The sequence below is a fragment of the Takifugu flavidus genome, chromosome 6 (assembly GCF_003711565.1).
Source record: "Takifugu flavidus isolate HTHZ2018 chromosome 6, ASM371156v2, whole genome shotgun sequence".
Taxonomy (NCBI): domain Eukaryota; kingdom Metazoa; phylum Chordata; class Actinopteri; order Tetraodontiformes; family Tetraodontidae; genus Takifugu; species Takifugu flavidus.
In genome coordinates, this window is record NC_079525.1 from 8,096,149 (window position 1) to 8,114,324 (window position 18,176).

The 18,176-nt window shown below is 46.9% G+C and overlaps 3 protein-coding genes across 5 annotated transcripts; 1 reads left to right on the forward strand and 2 right to left on the reverse strand.

The window, feature by feature from the left end:
- Nucleotides 1-28: 28 nt before the first annotated feature.
- On the reverse strand, nucleotides 29-3,115 carry LOC130527460 (BTB/POZ domain-containing protein 3-like). The gene is made up of 5 exons (XM_057036026.1): nucleotides 2,688-3,115; nucleotides 2,138-2,435; nucleotides 1,643-1,733; nucleotides 1,435-1,553; nucleotides 29-1,298 (listed from the first exon to the last, which is right to left on the reverse strand). Exons 2-5 carry the CDS (start codon nucleotides 2,305-2,307, stop codon nucleotides 266-268), a joined length of 1,413 nt encoding a protein of 470 aa, XP_056892006.1. The 5' UTR covers nucleotides 2,308-2,435; nucleotides 2,688-3,115; the 3' UTR covers nucleotides 29-265.
- A 466-nt stretch (nucleotides 3,116-3,581) lies between these two features.
- Nucleotides 3,582-15,514, reverse strand: strn (striatin, calmodulin binding protein). 3 transcript variants are annotated; one of them, XM_057035922.1, is made up of 18 exons: nucleotides 15,156-15,514; nucleotides 11,732-11,835; nucleotides 11,089-11,156; nucleotides 10,628-10,709; nucleotides 10,132-10,293; nucleotides 9,915-10,041; nucleotides 8,561-8,696; nucleotides 8,022-8,135; nucleotides 7,683-7,814; nucleotides 7,219-7,355; nucleotides 6,920-7,089; nucleotides 6,803-6,850; nucleotides 6,253-6,374; nucleotides 6,011-6,178; nucleotides 5,733-5,873; nucleotides 5,462-5,563; nucleotides 5,192-5,278; nucleotides 3,582-5,081 (listed from the first exon to the last, which is right to left on the reverse strand). In XM_057035922.1, exons 1-18 carry the CDS (start codon nucleotides 15,354-15,356, stop codon nucleotides 4,912-4,914), a joined length of 2,271 nt encoding a protein of 756 aa, XP_056891902.1. In that variant the 5' UTR covers nucleotides 15,357-15,514; the 3' UTR covers nucleotides 3,582-4,911. The 3 variants fall into 3 exon arrangements, with proteins under 3 accessions (XP_056891902.1, XP_056891903.1, XP_056891905.1); XM_057035923.1 differs by having other exon boundaries at nucleotides 8,570-8,696; nucleotides 15,156-15,513; XM_057035925.1 differs by lacking the exons at nucleotides 10,628-10,709; nucleotides 11,089-11,156; nucleotides 11,732-11,835; nucleotides 15,156-15,514 and adding an exon at nucleotides 10,504-10,614.
- A 277-nt stretch (nucleotides 15,515-15,791) lies between these two features.
- map1lc3c (microtubule-associated protein 1 light chain 3 gamma) lies at nucleotides 15,792-16,979 on the forward strand. Its single transcript, XM_057036184.1, has 4 exons — nucleotides 15,792-16,008; nucleotides 16,092-16,147; nucleotides 16,220-16,326; nucleotides 16,680-16,979. Exons 1-4 carry the CDS (start codon nucleotides 15,948-15,950, stop codon nucleotides 16,840-16,842), a joined length of 387 nt encoding a protein of 128 aa, XP_056892164.1. The 5' UTR covers nucleotides 15,792-15,947; the 3' UTR covers nucleotides 16,843-16,979.
- Nucleotides 16,980-18,176: the final 1,197 nt, after the last annotated feature.

The window sequence follows — 18,176 nt, forward strand, 5'->3', positions numbered from 1 at the left end:
ACCAAGTGCAACAAACACAAAGACCGCATTACAACATACACACCAAAGTAATTTATTAAAATATGATACGCTAAACTTAATATTTCAACAGGCCACCAGTTGCTAGGTAACCCTGCCCCCGATTGTGCCAAGGTCACTGCAGCAGCAATAAAAAGGTATTTTCATCTGTCCGTGATCATTCTTGTAATGTTCTCCACCCTGCCTGTCTTTGCCGCCATGGAGATGTTTATGGGAATGGACGACTGTTAGTGGAGCGTGCCCCACCTCAGGCGTAGAAGATCAGCTCTGGGATCTGACCACCCTGCACGCCTGTGCCATTGGTGCTATCTGAGGAGCACTGGAACTGGAAGGTCACTTTCCCACACTGCACCTCCGTCATTCCCTCCTGGCCAAAGTAGCTGAGTTCGTTGCCATCCAGCACCACGCTGGCGGTGTAGAAGGTGTCGGGCTCAATCTGCACCGGGTAATCAAACCATACAGGAAACGTGCTGCTGGAGCCATCCGAGAAGTACTTGATGATCCTGTGGGCCATGGCCATGCCCTGGCGCTTCAGCTCAATCCTGGCGCTGTATTCAGCTGAGCCGCAGCTTGAGCCATACAGGCTGAAACCAGCGATGAAGACGCGTCTGTCCACAGCAAACTGGATGCTGTCACAGCGGCCTCTGTAGCGCCACTGGTTGCTCCTGTAGGCACAAGACTGGAAGCGGTGGCAGCGCTGTGGAGCCAGACCTTTGCGAGGTTTGGAGCAGAACAACGGGTCAGGTTTGTTGGCGGCGGTGTACCACAGGAAGATGTCATTGGTCTCGTTGAGTGTGAGCATTCCGGACTGCGCTGCACCATTAGCAAAGTCCTCCAGCGCCATGGTGGGGATGCGGATCAGGTAGATCGCCTTCCCCAACACCAGCCGTTTGTTCTCAATGGTGGGTGTGAGATCCTGCCGCTGACACTCAGCCTCCGCCCAGTTCAGCGCTGCTTCAAACACCACCATCTCTTTGGCGTTCAGCGTCTCTCGCTGCAGGATGCTCTCCAAAGTCTGGACATCGATGTCACAGAACCCTTCAGAACGCAGGGCGAGCTCAGCCTGGGCGTCAATCACTTCCCAGCAGCGCTGAGTCAGGTCCGGCTCTTCGAACAGGCTGCTCTGAGACAGCAGCACGCAGGCGTTTTTAGCACTCAGGCTTGTCTCGAGGAAGTTAACGCACGCGCGGGCCAGGTGAGGCACAATGTACTTCTTCGCTGCATAGAGAGTGGCGAGTACTGTGTCAGCGCCCAGGTCAATCTCGTCACAATAGATGTACCTGGGAAAGTAGTGAGCACAGAGGTAAAAAGATGAATGGTGCGCAAGCTGGAAAAAAGAAGGAAACTCTTTTGATCGCCATCTGGTAGTAGGCTGGGCCGAAGTAGTCTGCACCAAGAACCCAAGTCCCAACGTACTTTAACATTGCCAGGAATGAAGGCGGTTCCACATCAGGAATCCGGATTTCATCCTGATCCTCAGCCAGCTCTCCATAAAACATGGCATGGAACACAGAGCTGCCGACGGCCAGGACATACTGATGGAGCAGAGGACAGATGAGAGATATGCAAGATCCATAAACATACAAGACCCATTGACCCCAGCTGAAGGCTCTTTAAGTTTTACCTTGTGTCCTGGCACTCTCTGTGTCCCCCCAGCTGGACCCACCACAAAATGAACATCAGCCATCATCTCATTGTTGAACATGACTGAATTCCTGCAGAGACAATTTGTCTTTTATCCAGAGTTCAATGACACAAAAAGACTTGTGTATTCGTCCAAATTTTAAAGTATACATAAACATGTTTTTTTGACATAAATCACACTGAATCTCATTTCAAACACAGCCTGACAAAAAAGATCCCCCGAGTCAAATCCAAACTGGCCTCGTCCACATTAGGACACTTTCTGGACACCAATAACTGAACAATGGAAAAGGTCAGGTGTAAGCAAACTACCAGAGCACCGCTTTAATAAGGACTGTAGAACCATAATTGCTGAAATTGAACCAAATGTCTTGCTGTTTTGCAAAGAGCTCTATGTGTTCAACTTAAAGCACATTTTGCTCAGTCTGGGCTGCTTGGTTGAATGGTGTGAGGACTTGTGTTACTGGGGGATCACCTCTCTCGGATGGTCGAGAACAGGCCCTGCCAGGTTCTGCAACCCTGGCTGCCCCAACTGCTGCTGTTGTTGTTGCTCAAGTTCTGCTGCTGCTGCTGCTGGATGGAGCCGCTGATGCTCGCAGAGAACGCAGAGATCCGCTTTTTGCTGGGGAAGAGTTCTGCAGCCATTCTGGTCCAGTCAGAACGCAAACCGGGTCATGGCAAGTCAGGGATCCAACGTTGAGGCTGTTGTTGCTGCAACTTCAGTCCAGCGCAAATCCAGTCGACGCAGAGATCTTACTTTGGATAACTATGACCTGGATGAATGAGAATCAACACCTTCAGTAGTTTTGCTTCATATTTAAACAATGACAGCTTTTTATTTATTTTTTTACAACGACGCTATTGTCATGGTAGTTCTGCTTAGCTAAGCACAATTAGCATAATTACCTAAACTTAAAACACATACAAGCTTACATTATCAATTGCACAAATAAACACGAACACTACGAACAGGAGAAGATACACAAGATATGATAAATCAGCTGTTCCTCTTTCCATAATTTTACCTGATAAGTCTTCGAAATCAGATCTCGGTTAGCATCTAGGCTAGTTAGTTAGCTCAGTCTTTCAAACCGATTTAGCGTGTTATTGCGTCAATGCCAAATCATTTGGTGGATATTACAGTACTGATAGTTTTTCCGTTATACTAAAATATTTACATAAAGTTGTTATCAACTTAAAGTGCTTTCCGACAGTTTGACACAGTAACAGTTCTGTTTTGTTTACAGAAATCTTCGTCTTTTTTAATGGTTGTTTGCAACAAGCTTGTAGTTTCCATATCGCCACCTTCTGGACTGGAGTGTGGAGCAGAGTGCCCTTGGGGCTAAACACTGCTACGTAGCCCTGTTGAATCTAAAAATCTAAAAACCGCCCTAAAAGCGACATCTTCCAAATTCCTCCTCAATAATCCTGTGATTCTACCGTACTTTATTTGTTGTGTGTTTACAGAAATCAGCCGGATGGCTTCTTCGTCTGATAGCAATATCCGGTTTTCACCCCCTCCCCCCCAAAGGTGCGAGGCTCCTCCCTACCGGTAAGATACGGCCTTGCATCTGAACCAAACCTGAACTGAACCAACCTCAGAATATGCTGGTACCAAGGGTCGGTAATTCCCTTTTCGGTAGAAAATGTTACTTGTAAATTTGTTTCAGCCGCTTGTAAAAGTGTTTAGTCATTTGTAAATTTGTTTCATCCGCTTGTAAAAGTGTTTTGCACCTCTCGGCCACCGTAAACCTGTGATTATGCTTCACTCACAGCAGATTACTATGACACATAGAGGAGGAATTGTGATTTAAATGTTTGTGGGGGTTTTTTTGTTTTTTTTATAAGCCTAAACCTTTTCCAAATGTCAATGATGTTATTTTGATATTTTTATGAACTTGAAGAAACATTCCACCTGATGATATACAACATGTTTATTGAGTAACTCTATCATCCCGTGAAGACCAATAAGAAAAAAAAACTGCTTTGGAGCATCACAGAACAGCAACGATCAAGGGAAAGCAAACAATTCTAATCATATTGTAAACTGAGAAGTTGATCTTTTGTGATCTTGGTCAAGTTTCACTAATCTTACAATCAAATCTGAATAAAATAATTACATATTAAGAGGTCACAAAGCTGTTATGACATGCTGCTTTCTATTATGCTGTCCTGCATAAATTTGACAATATTAAGAGATAATGAATAATATGAAGAATAAGAAGAATAAGACTTCTATGCAGCCTTTACATATCAACTACCATCAGTTCATCAAAAACAGTCCATCTTAACTAAAGTGTAACTGATTAAATATCTGTAAAACACATAATATGACCACTGTAAAAAAAATGTGATGGAGCATTCACACTGTGAGAAATTAAACTGTTCAAGGATAAAGTTTCATTTCCATGAAGCAGAAAACAGAAACACATATTTTTAAGTACATTGTTCAGAACTTCTCATTATTCCTTCATGTTGCAGATGTAATGTACCTTAAATTTATGTAGATCCCAGCTCTAAAATGGAAGGTGTGTTTCTTTTTTTACAGTTTCAGCTGCAAAAGAAATGAAAGACAACTGCCAAAAGTTACTTTTTGAAAAATAAAGCTTGAGGTAAAGTCTTGTTTATTATATTTTAGAGCAAAATACTTCACATTTCAAGTAAAAGCTCTTAAAAAAAAATCAGTCTGCCACAGAACAGAGATTAACGCTAATTAATATTAAACAGCAGGTTTATGGTCAGGTACAGCAGTCTGAGCTAGCATTAGCCACCACATCTGGAACCACAGTTAAAATCACCCAGCACATCTGGAACCACAACTAGCATCAGCCACCACATCCAGCAAGCATTAGCCACCACATCTGAAACCCCAGCTAGCATCAGCCACCACATCTGGAACCACAACTAGCATCAGCCACAATATTGGCCATCACTGTTAGCATCAGCCACCACATCTGCCAGAGCCAAAGCAGCTCACTCTACTATTTTTGCTTTAGCTTCAGAAAATTGTAATAAATAGTACATGTGACAAAGATATAAATGTTTCACTTCATATTTTTGCCATGAGAGTTCACTGCTAGCAGGGGGTGCTCAGCCCGACAATCAAAGATGAAGTGCTGTCTGTTGTTTATTGCTTTACTTAATTCCTGCTTCTTTAGTGAGGAGACAGAAATAGGTGAGGTTCAGAACCAGAACTGGCCCAGGCTGAGGACTCAGGCTCCACCCCTTATCCATTCCACTCGGGACATGTCACACAAAGACCTTGGCAAGCGCGTCGGCACCGGCACTGCCGACGTAGCACTTAGTTGGGTGAAACGCCACATCATGGATGGACTCATGGAACTTCCTGCGGTGGGCGGTGAACTCCTGGATGCATGTTCTGCTCTCCATGTTCCACAGACGGATGGAACAGTCGTGACCTAGAGGCACAATGTGGAGGTGAAAGGTTGCCCCATCAGGTCAAAGGTCACAGCTCCATAAATCCACAAAAGGTTGTGATAAAATTCTTAGATGTATTGTCTGCACTCACTTCCTGACATCAGGTACAGCCCGTTTGGATCCACAGCCAGACAGGTGACCTCGTCCAGGTGAGCCACCATCGAGTGGATCAGGTGACCTTCAGATCAAAACACAGGACATCACAGAACCATTAACAACAACTAATGAGGTCAAAAACAGGTGATCCCTAGGTGAATAGCATATGATTCACAGGTGGTTAACTGGTGATTAACAGGTGATTAACATGTGATTTCTACTTTGTTCCATTAAAATATGTTATTGTAGTTGCATGTGATGTCACCTGTGTTGTTGTCAAAGAAACGAATGTTTCGGTCATCCTGAGCTGTGATGGTGACAGGCAGAGTAGGATGACTCAGCACTTTGTTGATGTGACAGGAAGCATCTGGAGAAACATAAGAATGATATCATTATTAATAGGTTTCTCTTCTGTCCTCCTCACCCCTCTCCTCCTCCCTTCCTCTCCTCTTCCCCGCTCCTCTCCTCCCCCTCTCCTCTCTTTCACCCTCCTCCTCCCCTCCTCTTATCTCCTGCAATCCTCTCCCCTCTCTCACCTGGCCACCCACTGGCCTCCATCTTCAGGAGGAGCTGCTGCGTTTCCATGTTGAAGAGTACAAGGTCGCCGCTGGTGAAAGACACCACCATGTGATCCGGGTTGCTGCTGACCAGGTCCACTGAGGTGGGACATCCCAGTTCTGACACAAACACACCACAGATGTGAAGAAGAGCAACTCCAGGCTGATGAATCTTTATGAAAACATTTGATTAAATCTCTGTAATGTAACTTTTATGTAATTGAAAGCTTGGTGTTGCTTTGGCCACACCCCCTCACCTCCTCTCTCATTAAAAACCGTAAGAGATGGTGAGGTGTTAGTGGCGTCCCATAACCGTAGCGTTCCATCAGCTGAGCAGGAGAGGAGGCGTTGGTGGGCGGAGCTATAGGCCAGACCCCACACGGCATCTGTGTGACCATACAGCGCCCCCCGCAGGACAGATGGCTCTGCCACAGCAGCACAGTCAACAATCAGAAAGTTTGTCTGCAGTAGCATTCAAGAACACACTAATGGGACGTACCATAGGAATCATAGGGGTCCGTGTTAGCTTCGGGGGTGTTCCAGCTCTGAATGGTGCCATCGACCCCCCCACTGAAGCACTGTTCACCACTGGAGCTCATGGTGACACTCAGCACAGCACCACTACACACAGACAAAAGGGTGACATCATGACAAGCATCAATAAATGTCTCACCCTAACTTATTGACATTCAGCCATCTGAGCATGAGCATGCTAATCAACTAGCATCTCAGCGACCGACACCATCCGAATGACTGCTGGTCTGTTAGATGAGTAAAAACCATTGTTTTAATTCATTACATTTAAGTAGCATTCATTTTAAAACTACACAAATGGATTTTCAGTTTGCATTAGCAGAGAAGCATAGAAGCATCTTTAGATGATATCATCTTCCTATCAGTAGCTTCTGCTGGCACCACTGGATCAACTGCCTGCTTGTACCCAGAGGAGCGCTCAAGGCACTCCTGTATTTCTCCTTTGAACAATCACGACTTTAGCGTAATGATGTTAGCACCAAGTTGTGCCTACTGCGGGACACGTGTCAACTGACCTGTGAGCTCTGAAGGTGTAGATTGGTTCCACGTCTAAAGCAGCACACCTACAGATGAAAAAAGGTCCAATCAACCCCAGTGGAAAAGAAGCAAATCATTGCCCATCAACCTCTCACTTTTTGGCAGGCACCGTCTTCTGCAGGTTCCACAGTTTGACGGTTTGATCCTCAGAGGCTGTGACCAGGACCGGCTCTACTGGATGGAAGGCCAGGTTACGGACTGAGTCAAAGTGGCTCCTCAGGGTGAACTTTGGGTTCCAGGTTTTCCTCAGAGCATCTTTGTTGTTCTGAGGAAAGACGGGTTTGCAGTTACATGTTGTGCCACAAGGGGGCGGCAATATTGCGTTTATGCAAAATGGAGCCGAATTGTGTTTTTCCAGTCGGCGCAGTTGGAAATTTCCGTGTCACCCGCTCACCTCGAATGTGAGGTTGTCCACCTCGTTTGCGACCGTTATTCTGGCAAGTTCTCCCAGTCCAAATTCATTAGAAACCGCTTCGTCTACTCGACCCAGGATGAAGCACTTCCCCGTAGATGGCAGGAAGGTCATTGGTTCTTCGAGACAGCAGGCGGTTTCAAAATAAAAGCAAAAAAATCAGAAGATACAACCACGATCATGATGACACACCAATCAATAATGAAATAAACCTGCAATAAAGCAATCAATTCTCAACGAAGTGATAGGTGGATGTGGAGCTCTAACTGTAGAGGCCACACCTGGTGTAGTGTGGTGATTCTGCCAGTAGGTGGGCCCTGATCGAAAGGTGTCTAAAGGTTAGGCACTCAGCTGTGTCTGTCAGGTACGTATGTCTGTGCGCTGTCGAGTCTAAGTTCTAAACACAGACTCCACACTCGGAAACAGAAGAGGTTCTGTCAGATTACCGTCGTCAGACCGACCCAAATCCTCATCATTGACTTTGGATGCAGTGGGGCGCGATGGGGGTTGCAGGGGGGAAATGTCTTCGGTGTCCTGCAGATTTGCCAGCATCTCCTGCAGATTCGAGCAGTTTGGTCCTATTAGAAGGAAAGAACCCAAATCCAACCAGAACTTAGTGCTACGCTAACTAGCCTTGGTGGATCATAGTTTCCCACCATCACTGTGACAAACAGTGTTCTGCTGGCTGCTGGTGCCATGGCAACATCTACCACCATCTGAGGTCTACAGTACCAAACCTTTAAATGTTCTGCACACACATGCTGAAAAGTTGGATTTAGACTTACTCTTCACCCCCTTCTTTCCCTTGCGCTCCTTCCTGTACTTCTCCTTCAGCTCGGCTATCAGACCCTGATCCACATCCCAGGACAGCTCCCTGAGAGGAGAGGACCTCCCTCCGTCTGAAGGCCAGGGGATAGAAGGATGTGGGAGAGAAACATCCTGTAAGTCTAATTAAAGGCAACTTTTCCTCTTCAGCTCAACATCACAACACCTGAAGCAGCTTCCCTCTGGTTCCTGGCTCCATGCTAAGCTATGCTAACCACATTCTTTTCCTGCCACTGTAACATTAAACTAATAGTGTTATTTCAGAAAATCTTGGGTGAGTTAAACTTGACATAAACTATAGTAGATAGTGTGACTAGAGAAGTTAACGTTTGTATTTAATAGGGGGTGTGATGCTGGTTTGTTGTGTTTGCTGGTGTCCGGTCCAGATTTAGCTGTCCCAAACCAACACAAATCCATTGCTAAGCAACAGTAACGACAGTGTGGTCATTGGATCATGCTTCACAAACATCAGGAGACTTTTTAAAAGGCTTTGTCTCACCCCACTCACCGCTGTCCTCGCCGCTCCTCCACTCCGCTGATCCGTCCAGCTCATCTGGACTTGCCAGAAAGTCAAAGCCCTTCAATGCCTCCTCTGTGTCTGTGTCCTCACTGAGGTCAGAGGTTGTCCTCGCCATCTGTTAGAGAAACGAGGTGAGGAAGAGTCCTGCAGCCAATGGGTCTCATTCTCGAAACATTAGTAAATTTGTGAACAGATTTACAAATAGAAACCGACTCCACTAAAAACCTACTCTGGATTCAGGAACACGTGAAACTGCGTTTGGGAAACTCAGATCTGATTGTAAACACGTGTAAAGATCAGGAATGCCAAATGATTGTAAATTGACAGCGCATTACCGGTCATGAGCTATTTGCATAAATCTCTGCCCATGAATTGGCAAGGAGCACCATAAAAGGAGGTGTTCATTGATACGTCCGGTTTACCTGTCAGTGTTGGCACAAGCATAATGAGAGAGAATAAAAGAACCTTTCTGAAGCAGAGATTATTTTGAGTGAAGTTGAGTTTAAAAAACACATTTTATTGTCACCAAATAGCTGTGGTGTGACCTGGACAGGCAAATCAAAAGCCTGAAAAGAGATAGTAGACGTAGTTAATGTGGTCTATTCTGTCCCCAGAACCATGGCTGAGATCAAAGAAAGTGGTTTGATAAAAAAATGGAGGCCAAAAAATGTATTTGTTCACACAGAAAAAATATATCTGCTGCAGGAGGAGGCTCACTGTCCTAACTGTCAAATACAGATGAGCACATAACAGGAATTATTGGAGAGAGTGCTTTGTCAGGAATCATCCATGAAATAGCGACCCCAGATGGTTAGGTAGTAAAGTTGTGTCACAATAGTCTACATTCTGAAAAATCACAGATACCTTAGTGATCAATTTAGTCTAGGTAGTACAGTTCCAAACAATTTGGGCAATTTTCTCTCCAGACTGAAGGAGAAATGTGAAACCAGCAATGTTATATTGTGCTTTGATAGCTTAATGTGGATCTTAAACCTATTACCAATTAATTTAACAAAATGTTTTAAATTTCTAATCATTTTTCATGTTTAGGATATGCCTATGTCATGTTATTCAAAGGCATTGCTTATTATTTACGTATATAACAGTGCAATAACAGTGGATTATTTAAGTGTTTGTACATTTTCACAAGCGCTGCACACGGTCAAAATTATTAGTAGATTTTGTTAGTAGCTGTGAAAAGGTCTGAGCTTCTAAAATGCAAGTGAATGCGAGATTCACGTAAATTTATGTCTACGAACAGTTTACACACAAATTCACTCTGCTCACATTTCATGGATGAGACCCAAAGAAACCACAGGAGGCCACGTCTCACCTCAGCCGGCTCATGGATGCTTTTGTCTCTGTCTTCGCTGTCATCCTCAATGCTGAATTCTGCAGCTCTGCGCTCAATGAACTTAAAAGCCCGGAAGGCTGCTGCTCGGTCCAACGGGTCAGGTTTACTAGAGGAAAAAACCCACAAAGTCAGGTTGACAGCGAGGAGGAGAAAAAGGACATGGTTTGAAAACCCACTCTGCCCAGAGGTGTCATACCTGAGCACACCTCCATCCCTGGGTGATGATGCTTTGGTGCTGTTGATCATGGGTTCTGGTCTAGACTCTGAAGGATTTACCACCGTCAGGCCCAGCAGCGCCCTCACACTATGAGACTTCACATCCAGGATGGTGCCGGTGTATCCTACCTCCTGCAGGTACCTGAGGGTGCACAAATCAAACACCCCTCACCTGCCTTCACCCAAGTTCTCAGGACAGAATCAGATGAACTGCGAAATTAACTGAGGATAAAACTGCTGTTCACAACATCGCTGAATCAAAATGTTTCAAGATTATTATACAGAAAATACTCAGCTGTCAAGTGAAAGTGAGCAAGCCCTAAAAATGAAGAAACTCTGTCGACATTCTCACCTCCAGCCTGAGCACACATGGATGAGCTGACTCCAGCTGTACCAGCCGCACCAACTGTACCAGACCGCCACACAAACCCCCATTCACACACACACACACACACACACACACTGTGTACACTCACTTGCTGAGCAGCTGGCATCCCTGTTTACAGCCGAGTTGATGGCTGCTGTTTAGAGGACTGGGAGGACTGTTGTTCCCATCATCTGTAGAGGGAAAGAGAGGAAGAGGAGAGGGAGGGGGGGAAGAGGGGGAGAGGGAGAGAGAGAGAAGAGGGGGAGAGGGAGAAGAGCAGGATGGAGTGATGAGGGAGGGAGCAAGTGGGAGAGGGAGAGAGGGTTGAAAGAGGGGGAGAGAGAGCAAGAGTGAGAAGCATCTATCCTTGGGTGAGTGTCTATATTCCTCATGAGTATGACTCTGTGTGTCCACGAGTCGGAGCTCTGGCCCACCCTGACCCTTTGTTGCACCTATAAGCCAACAACACTCTCTCTCACACTCTGACCCCACCGACCCCATAAGGTGGTTTCTGTGGCTTCTTGACCAGCTGCTGACCCTAAATGACAGATGTTCATCTTATTGTCTTACCTGAATCATAATTTGGAGGTTCAACCTCCTCCACTTCTGTCCCATATTTAAGCTTGTAATGTTTTGCTCTGTGGGTGAACACGCACACACACACACACACACACACACACACACACACACACACACACACACACTCAGATTCACACACACACAGAATTCACTGATCCAGTAAGAGGAAACAGAACCACACATTAAAATATGTGATATGTAAATGATTTGATGTGAATAAAAGAATCAGGAATAATCAGCATGACAACCATCACACATGTTCATCACCATTTATTAGTGATGCATTCACGTACCATCAGATTTATCCTTCATGTGAAACAGGACCGTGAAAAAGGCCCCAGTTAAAGTTATTGGTGCAGTTTAGATCCACTGAAAACATCAATGCTGGTCAAAACCATGTCAGCCGTCAAAGAGTTTTGCTCACAACACACACATTAAGCAGCTTAAAGGAGGATAAAATTCACAGGTGTTAAAGGCTCCTTTATAAAGAAAACATGAAAGTAAACCCGGAAAGTAACAGATCCCAGGAGATCATTCAGAGAACCAGCTCCTCTGAGAGACGGATAACCGTGTGTGTGTGTGTGTGTGTGTGTGTGTGTGTGTGTGTGTGTGCGCGCGTCTGTCTGTCTGTCACCTCTCCTGTCTCAGGGAGTACTCCAGCATCTTGATCCGTCTCACCAGATCTTTCTTCAGGTTCTCCTGACCTCGTCGCTCCCCCTGAAGGAAGGAGATCTGTGCCTGCAGGAAAACGACAGTTATGATGAAAGAGACGAACCGGATCTCAGGTATGATCAAAAACCACAATAACAGAGAACACAAGCTTTTTTCCCACTCTCCTAAGTTTCAATAATATGAAAATTTGGACAAAATGATTTATTCTAAGATGAAACTTCCACATTAAAAAAAAATATGGGATTAAAATCTGAAGAGGTAAAACTGTCACAGCCCCATTTCCCCAGTTCCCTCCTGTCCCTCTGCCGCAGTAATTTTCCACTCTCCCTGCCTCTGCTCCACTCTACCTGCCAGCCACTCCCACCCCATCAGCTCAACTCCACTCACCTGCAAGCACAGCTGCAGCTTATTCCCAATCAGCCCTGCTTATAAGCCTCCCCTGCACTCAGTCTTTGCCCGATTGTTCTTCTGCTTTGATGTGAGACTTTCCAGTGTTATTTCCCTGCTGGATTCCCTGTTATCGGAGGAGCTGGAGCAGGAATAGGAGCGGCCGGTTGGCCTGGAGCGGGCATTAACGTCAGTAGCCACCCAGGTCCAACAGCTGGCGGTCTCAGTGACCCAACCAGTCACTCCTGTTCCTGCTCCAGCTCCTCCTCCGGTTCCTGTTCCCCCACCAGGCACTGCTCCAGAGCCCCAGGTGGGAGCCCCAGAGCGTTATTCCGGAGACCCAGAGGGCTGCAATCCGTTTCTCACAAATTGTTCTATCCTGTTTGCTCTGCAGCCTTACACCTTCACCTCAGAGGCGGCGAAGGTTGCCTTTACCATCAATCACCTGACTGGCAGAGCGTGCTTGTGGGGAACGGCAGAGTGGGAGAGGGGCACGCCGGCCTGTTCCTCGTTCCAGACCTTCTCTACTGAACTTCGTAAGGTTTTTGGGCCTGTTTCTCTGGGCCCGGAGGCCACCAGGGGAGTCATGAGTGTGAAGCAAGGAAGTCGGGCCATTGCTGACTACGCTATCGACTTCCGTACCCGGGCCCGACTTAATGACTGGACCTCTGCCTCTACTGCGGCCAGGCTGGACACTTTGTCTCTCGTTGCCCAGTAAAAGGGAGGGCTCAGCAGTAAACGGGGGCGTACTGCTGAGTTGGACTCAAGACTCTGCCCCCTGCCCACGGCCATTGTTTCACGTCTGGCTCCTGTTGGCGGGGGGTTCTCACACCCTCGCCACCTTCATAGGGTCCCCAGTTCACGTCCATATTCTGGCGGGAGTTCTGCAGCCTCATCGGGGCCACCGTAAGCCTGTCCTCTGGTTTCCACCCCCAATCCAACGGCCCATCGGAGAGGATGAATCAAGAGATGGAGACTGCGCTTCGCTGCATGGCGTCCAGACACCCCACCACTTGGTCCAAGCAGCTACTGTGGGTAGAATACGCCCACAACACCTTAACCAGCTCTGCCATGGGACTTTCCCCCTTCCAGTGCGCCTACGGCTTCCAGCCGCCGCTGTTCCCGGCCCTGGAGAAGCAAGCTTCCTGTCCGTCTGTCAAGGCCTTCATCCACCGTTGCCACCAGGCCAGGGCTGCTCTCCTACGGGCTGCTGACCGTTACTTGACGGCCGCCAACCGCCGTCGTTCCCAGGCTCCCAAGTACCAGGTGGGCCAGAAGGTATGGCTCTCGACCCGAGACCTTCCCTTGAGGGTGGAGTCTAAGAAGCTGGCCCCCAAGTTCATCGGGCCGTTTGTTATTGTGAAGGTCATCAACCCTGCGGCTGTCAGACTCAAGCTGCCCCAGACCATGCAGATCCACCCAACCTTCCATGTCTCAAGGGTCAAGCCGGTTCGTGAAAGTCCATTGATGCCTGCTTCTGAGACGCCACCACCTCCACGGATTATTGATGGGGGTCCTGCCTTCACAGTTCGCCGCCTGCTGCGCTCCCGCCACCGTGGAAGGGGTCTTCAGTATCTCGTAGACTGGAAGGGATACGGCCCAGAGGAGAGGTCATGGGTCCCGGCCCGTCACATCCTGGATGCACAGCTCATCCGCGAGTTCCATCGCTGTCACCCTGACCAGCCCTCCAAGATCCCCAATGCTGGTGGGGGTGCCAATTTAGAGACCCTGTCGTCCGAGGCATCCAGCGATGAGGAAGCTGAGACGGAGGCCTCAGAAGAATTTTACTCCCCGAGCCTGCAACCCATAGACTTTGTGCGGGCCCTGAGCCTGAAGAACGGACTATTTCCCGTGTTTCCTTGTCTGCCTGAGTTCCTGTTTACCCGTGTGCTAATAAAAGTCATTACCACGGTCCAGTTTTCCAGAGTGCTGCTTCTGAGTCCTAATCGCACCCGTCACAAAAACGGTGGCTGTCATGAATTGGAAAAGCCATCAGGAGTTGAAGAGAACAGCTGAACATCAGAGTTGTTACATGATCAGAACAGATCCTCAGATATTGCAAAGCCCTGTGGGAAATATGGTGGTGACTGAAACCGGATATCTACAGACCTGATTCAGACTAACATTAAGACTTTTAATGACGCAAACAGGAAGTTCACTTATGTTCAAAACATGTTCACAGATGTGAACATCTGGTCATCAATATGTACTAACAGAGACACACACACACCACAAATGGGTCAGTCATTACTGAAGGTAACAACTGTTTCCTCCACTCAGACAAATTCTGCTCATTCAGGAACACAGAGATGGTTTACTTCCTGTCAGGGTGGGTCGTCACAGTAACAAACAGTACAGGTAAAAAGAGGGAGGAGACAGGAGAGAGGTCTTTGTTTGTTTTGGTTTTTAAAGCGTTTTCAAATCTTGTTTTTTTTAGTAGTTAAGCATAAATATTACACACATTTAATCTAAAAATAGAAGGTTCTGTAAACCCCTCTGTTTCTTGCGCTGTGCCTAAGTGTATGTGCTCGCGTGAGCACAAAGTTCCAGCTCATCCAACACTTCGTGACTCAACTCGATCACGCAGACGAAAAACAAAATGTATGCGCCCTTTTCCGGACAGCACTGGAACCACCACAGCAGTACTAGCTCAGGTTCGGAGCTCCGATGAGAACATTCTGCTCTAAGATGTTTCAGATTAAACCTGAAGGTATATAATGTAAAGATGATTGAGGACACCATGGACATTAAAAGCGGAGTTATGGATTTAATCTACATATCACAGGAGCCCAGAAATCATCCAACAAAAGTGAACCTTCGGAGGAAAATGCGTCATCTCCGCCAGCCTCCAGATAGTACCAGAATGGTCGTGATGCTGCTGCTGCACAAATACCCAATCAAATAACCAATCGAATAACTCTCATTTCAATCGGAACATGTCGGTGATCGGTGCGGACCAGCACTGTCCGAAAATGGGAGCAGAGACGGCGGCAGCCTACCTGCAGCTCGGCCCGCTCCACCTCCCACTGCGCCCTGTCCCCCTCGAAGCGGGCCCACTCGTGCCGGAGGAAGTGGAGGATCCCCGGGATGTTGTATTGAGCCCTACCCGCCTCTGCACTCGCCTGCGGAGCTCTGACGTTCCCACCACCTGAGCTGCTGCTGCTGTTGAAGAAGACCGCAGGGGTCGCCAGCTCATCCATGGCCGGACCGAGGCAGCGTGGTTCCACTCGGTCCGCTGCTGGGGACCTTTCAGAGTAAGATACTCTGGGGGTCGGACGGGTCCATCTACAGCCGTCTATGCTGGACAACACAAGTCCTCTTTGGGGAGGATGGAGCAAATGTCTAACTTCAGCGCGAAGGCAGCATTTCCGCCCCGGGATTGCAAATTAAAAGTCAAGTTGAAGTTCGAGTAGATCATCTTTGACACATCTCTGAATATATATATATAGGTGTCAGATCATCTCTGATCTGACACCTATATAATTCACATTACAATGTTGGAATCTGTTCCTCTTTTAAACATACAAAATATTCTCCTCACGCTGACATCTACAGTATTTTGGACAAACCTTTATTTTGAAGGAAATTGAAATGGTTTATCTCCAGCTATAGTTGGGTTCCTTTACACAACTATCCACCCTACTCATCTCCTCGTCCTCACCACCCCCTTCCGCCGCGGCTGGTATGAAATGATGGATTCCCACGGTGCCGGTGGCCACGCGCTAATCAGCTGATGCGGCTCAGCCGTCCGTATTTAACGGCGGTGGCAGCAGCAGCCCGAAGCCGCCGTCATGTCTCCGCTTCACAGCCGCCCGCAGCACAGCAAGCCGTTCAAGCAGCGGAAGAACTTCGGTAAAAGTTTCAGGTTCCTTGACGACCAAATAAAATAAGAGGACAAATCTTCGTCACGTGATCGTATTGCTCTTCGTCCGTAGCTACCAGAAAGCAGGAGGTGGCGGGAATCCGGTCGAAATTCCCCAACAAGGTCCCGGTAAGTTTGTGGGCGCGGCGGGGAGCCGGTAGTGGCTGCTCCGCTGCTCTAACCCGGTTCTGTCAACGGCAGGTTATCATCGAGCGCTATGAAGGGGAGAAATATCTCCCACCGCTGGACAAAACCAAGTTCCTTGTGCCGCACGAGCTCACAATGACGCAATTCGTCACCATCATCAGGTAAGCTCATTTGTCAGGTTCGGACATCGGGAGGTTCAGACGTGAAACTCCGAAAACCTGAGAAGGTTCCTCCAGGTTTTCCGCATGGAACCTAGTATTCAAGCAAACAAACTTCTTTTTTTTATAGTCGAATTTAGTTAATTTCCTATTGATAGTTTAATTTGACTTATCTTGAAATTGAAACATTTATGAAATTATAGATTTGCAAGGTTCCCATGAAGACACTTAATTTGAGGAAAGTCGCTGCTGAAGCAATGGGTAGTGTTTGTGAACACATGAACTCACCCTGTCGTTTCACATGCTAACGGGCAGTACACAGCTTTACATTAATGTGCCTGTGTCACGTGTTGCAGGAACAGGATGGCCTTGTTGCCCACTCAGGCCTTCTATTTACTGGTCAACAACAGTGGGCTGGCCAGCATGGCGCTCACCATGGCTCAGGTCTACAGAGACCACCAAGATGACGATGGCTTTCTCTACATGACCTATGCCTCGCAGGAGATGTTCGGATGCTGACGTCGCTCTGCATTTTAAGGATCTTCTGCTGTAAATAGAAAACATGTATTTATTATGATATTTGATGTTGGATATATTTTTTTAAATTACCTGGATCCAATAAATCTTGAGCCTCTGGTGTGGACGCATTTCCACAATTTCTAGTGTTGCAAATCTGATTGCTTATGTTGTCACTAACTGTGTTAATGTGCTGATGACAGTTTTGTGACAACTGTTGGTTGAACAGTGATCATTAATCGATAGGTTGATGTCCTCTGATGGATGAGACTCTTGCCTCGGACAAGGGCTTGTTTCAACTGTCCAGCTGTGCGTTGATGTTGTTGGAAAATGAGGTTTGTTGTTCAAAAATGTTGCAGTGACACAGTAGAGACCACCAGGCTCTACTGCCACCTGCTATAGACACCTGTACTCATGACTGCCTTTGACAGGAATCAGGGAGATGTTATGGAATGCCAGTTACAGAAAGAAGAGGAAGGCAGGGAAGTGAAGTATAGGTGGCTCCACAAAGTGAAAATGTCAAGCTAGTTTAGTCTCTACTGATGGAGCTGGCTAGTATTTAAGTTTATAGGTTAATAATTTCTAAAGACTTAAAGCCGTGGTGCGGAATGATGGGGTTGTGCTGGGAGCCCACAGCTGGACTTGGTGAACACCTTTCATGCTGCATCTACTAGAACCCCTCACCAAACTGTAGGGGCTGCAGGCAACAGACCTCAACCTGGCAGAGTTACAAGAAAATTTATCATGTCGCACATATGTACAGTCAGTGCTAGAGTTAAAAGTAAATGTGTAACGGTCTGAATGTTAACGATATTGTAGAAGAGGCACCTCGAGCTCAGTCCAAGTCATAATTTTGGTTAGAGTAAAGAAGAGGTGGACAGCAGTATCACAAAGACAGATTTCAGAAAGCTATCAGGTTCTGTGAGAAGACAAATCTGCTACTGAAGGTCCCATAGCTTCACTAGTCAAGCTCCTGGGTATTTACCAGCTAATTTAGGGCTAAAGTTGTGCATAAAGTTACATTTCCAGATTGTGGGGTGGGGGGGGGGGGGGGGGGGGGTGAGATCAGTGAGTGTGATTTATCCAAAAGAACTGAGAGGGGAAATCCAGAATGCTTTTCTCTCCAAAAGCAAAAATCCTGTAATATGCAGCCTGACCTCACACATGGATGTCCTGGTGCAGGGCTGGTCTCACCCGATGGACCTGTTTCCTTGAGTCTCTTTCACAGCAAAACGGCAACACATTTTGCTCCATCATTAAAGGCGTTCTCTGTATTATTTGCTAGTTATTGGCTGCTTTAGTTGTGATCTTTGGAGCTAAATTATGTCTGTGAGCTT

Coding starts and splice junctions, on each gene's coding strand:
- LOC130527460 (XM_057036026.1), bottom strand. CDS start 2,307: ATGGCTGCAGAACTCTTCCCCAGCAAAAAGCGGATCTCTGCGTTCTCT. Junction 1,554..1,642: donor AGAGAGTGCCAGGACACAAG/GTAAAACTTAAA, acceptor CTGCTCCATCAG/TATGTCCTGGCCGTCGGCAG. Junction 1,299..1,434: donor TCATTCCTGGCAATGTTAAA/GTACGTTGGGAC, acceptor CTACTTTCCCAG/GTACATCTATTGTGACGAGA.
- strn (XM_057035922.1), bottom strand. CDS start 15,356: ATGGATGAGCTGGCGACCCCTGCGGTCTTCTTCAACAGCAGCAGCAGC. Junction 6,179..6,252: donor GGACCCCTATGATTCCTATG/GTACGTCCCATT, acceptor CTGCTGTGGCAG/AGCCATCTGTCCTGCGGGGG. Junction 5,874..6,010: donor GGTTTTTAATGAGAGAGGAG/GTGAGGGGGTGT, acceptor TGTTTGTGTCAG/AACTGGGATGTCCCACCTCA.
- map1lc3c (XM_057036184.1), top strand. CDS start 15,948: ATGTCTCCGCTTCACAGCCGCCCGCAGCACAGCAAGCCGTTCAAGCAG. Junction 16,148..16,219: donor AATTCCCCAACAAGGTCCCG/GTAAGTTTGTGG, acceptor TGTCAACGGCAG/GTTATCATCGAGCGCTATGA. Junction 16,327..16,679: donor CAATTCGTCACCATCATCAG/GTAAGCTCATTT, acceptor CACGTGTTGCAG/GAACAGGATGGCCTTGTTGC.